This window comes from Talpa europaea (assembly GCF_964194135.1).
Source record: "Talpa europaea genome assembly, chromosome: 1".
Taxonomy (NCBI): domain Eukaryota; kingdom Metazoa; phylum Chordata; class Mammalia; order Eulipotyphla; family Talpidae; genus Talpa; species Talpa europaea.
The window spans coordinates 118,672,963-118,675,331 of NC_140073.1; the positions used below are offsets into that span (position 1 = coordinate 118,672,963).

A 2,369-nucleotide genomic window follows, 5' to 3' on the forward strand; every position below is an offset into this window, starting at 1 on the left:
ATGTTTCTAAAATAATGTCACACCTGTAATTTGCTTCCCTATTAACATCCCTCATACCTGTCACATGACTTATGGACTATAATAATCTTACCAGCTTGTAGACTTTTTAGTAAGAAGAGTTTTCTGATGTAGGTGTTTTAAATGGGCACTGTAGAAAACTATAATTAAAGAGCTATTGGCAATTAATCTCAGATCCATCCATGACGGTGTCATCATGTGGTAGAGTGTTTTGAATTTATTCATTTTGATACATTGAAAAGGACAATGAAATTGTCCTGATTTACAGAGGTGACAGATAATCATGGAGAACACAACTGGCCTTAATATTTGAAAAAAGAAAAGAGAAAATTATGGGCTCCTAAGCTACTTTTATCACTAAGTACATGCATGTTTCTGACAGCTGACTTAATAAGAAATTGTTGCTCAGGTGACCCTTTTGCTTATTTTTCTCCATGAAATACTGTAGCTTTACAAGACCTTCCTGTTATTTCTCTTTTGGGGGACTAACTTCCAAGTTCCACTCTATTTGTTTTAGTTTTTTCTCTTAAAACACATTCTGTTGAAGCCATGGGTTTTTTTTTTTATATATAGGGTTAATAAACTAGTTATTTTGAACTTTTAAAGAGTAATTATAATTTAGTAGGTTATTTTACCTATATGTTTACATTTTATTAGCATTCTTTTCATAGAAATTTTTCCAACTGTATTGTGGTCGATGGAAAAGAAATTTTAAAGGTGAACCCCGTTAGTGTTCTGAATTTATATATTTTAATTATTCATTGATTCATTTAAAAATATTTGAGCATCTTTTTTTTTTTTTTTTTTTTGTGGGTAGAAAGAGCTTTTATTGTGAAGGGGTAAGCGGGCAAGTGTGCAGCTCAGAACTTCTGGAACTGCTTCTTGGTGCCAGCCGCCTTGGTCACCTTGAGCACGTTGAAGCGCACCGTCTTGCTCAGGGGCCAGCACTCGCTCACTGTGACAATGTCGCCGATCTGGACGTCCCTGAAACAGGGGGACAGGTGGACGGACATGTTTTTGTGGCGCTTCTCGAAACGGTTGTATTTTCGGATGTAGTGGAGATAGTCTCGTCGGATGACAATGGTCCTCTGCATCTTCATCTTGGTCACCACACCCGACAGGATGCGCCCTCGGATGGAGACATTACCGGTAAAGGGGCATTTCTTGTCAATATAGGTGCCCTCAATGGCCTCCTTAGGCGTCTTGAAGCCCAGACCGATATTCTTGTAATATCTCGGGAGCTTCTCCTTGCCGGTTTCCCCAAGCAGGACTCTCTTCTTATTTTGAAAGATGGTCGGCTGCTTTTGGTAGGCACGCTCCGTCTGAATGTCCGCCATCTTTCCGGCCGCCAGAAAAAAAAAAAAAAAAATTTGAGCATCTTGAGCATCTTTATGCCAGATTCTTTTTGTGGAATTGGGGATGTAGCTATGGATAAAAAAAGCAACCAACCAACGAGCCAACCAAAGTTCTGGTGTTGGTGGAGCTTATATTAAAAAAATAAGGAAGGGAGCAAGCAAGCAAAATATCATTCAGCAACAAATATTCTGCAACGTTAAAGAAGAGAGGTGCAATAGAGAATAATAGAGTGTTTATTTAAGATTGTATGGTCAGGAAAACCTTTCTGAAAAGCCATCTTTTAAACTGAGATCTGAAGGACAGGGAGAAAACTACTAGGTGGAAATCAAGTGAAGAACTCCAGAAGACAGCACTAGCCCCACAGTACTAAGGCAGGAATGTGCTTGTTTGGTAAGTTGGGCAAACAGAAAATTGAAGGGGCAAGTAATGAGAGACCAGATTAGAGAGGTAAACAGAGCCCACGTTGCATACGGCTTTCTAAACTGGTGAGAGGATTGGATGTTATTTTAGGTGCATTAAAAATCACTTGTAGTTTTTAAGTAGGAGGGCACATTATGTTTTTCAGAGAGCACTCTGTCTGCTGTTGGGAGAATGGCTATGGAGGCCAAGAGATAAAGTTGGAAAATGTGTTAGGAGGAGATAGTGGGTATGATAGTGGGTTCAGTGGAATGGAAAAAGAAGGTTGGACTTATTAACTGATTATCTGGTGATAGAGTTAATGAACTCTAGTTAATTAAATGTGGGAATCAAGGCAAAGATAACATATAGTATGCCTTCCTATGATATTGTTTCCATCTTGGCACAAGTAAGAAAAGCTTTGGGGACAGTTTTAATTATCTTTGTTGATTTTGGTTACTCTTTAGTTAAGCAAATTATTTTTCCATCTAGACACTGTAATTGTCTGCTTGGATTGCTATAACAAAACATCATAATAGTGGTTTAAACAAAAGGTATCTATTTCTCACAGTGCTGGAGGCTGGGAAGTTCAAGGTTAA

The 2,369-nt window shown here is 38.5% G+C and overlaps 1 protein-coding gene across 1 annotated transcript; it reads right to left on the minus strand.

The window, feature by feature from the left end:
* Positions 1-693: 693 nt before the first annotated feature.
* On the minus strand, positions 694-1,361 carry LOC311181185 (small ribosomal subunit protein uS17-like). The gene has a single exon (XM_084249488.1). The coding sequence runs from the start codon at positions 1,353-1,355 to the stop codon at positions 879-881; it is 477 nt and encodes a 158-aa protein (XP_084105614.1). The 5' UTR covers positions 1,356-1,361; the 3' UTR covers positions 694-878.
* Between the last annotated feature and the right edge of the window lie 1,008 nt (positions 1,362-2,369).

Bases quoted from the DNA above. Each gene is read 5' to 3' on its own strand.
- LOC311181185 (XM_084249488.1), bottom strand. From the start codon at position 1,355: ATGGCGGACATTCAGACGGAGCGTGCCTACCAAAAGCAGCCGACCATC.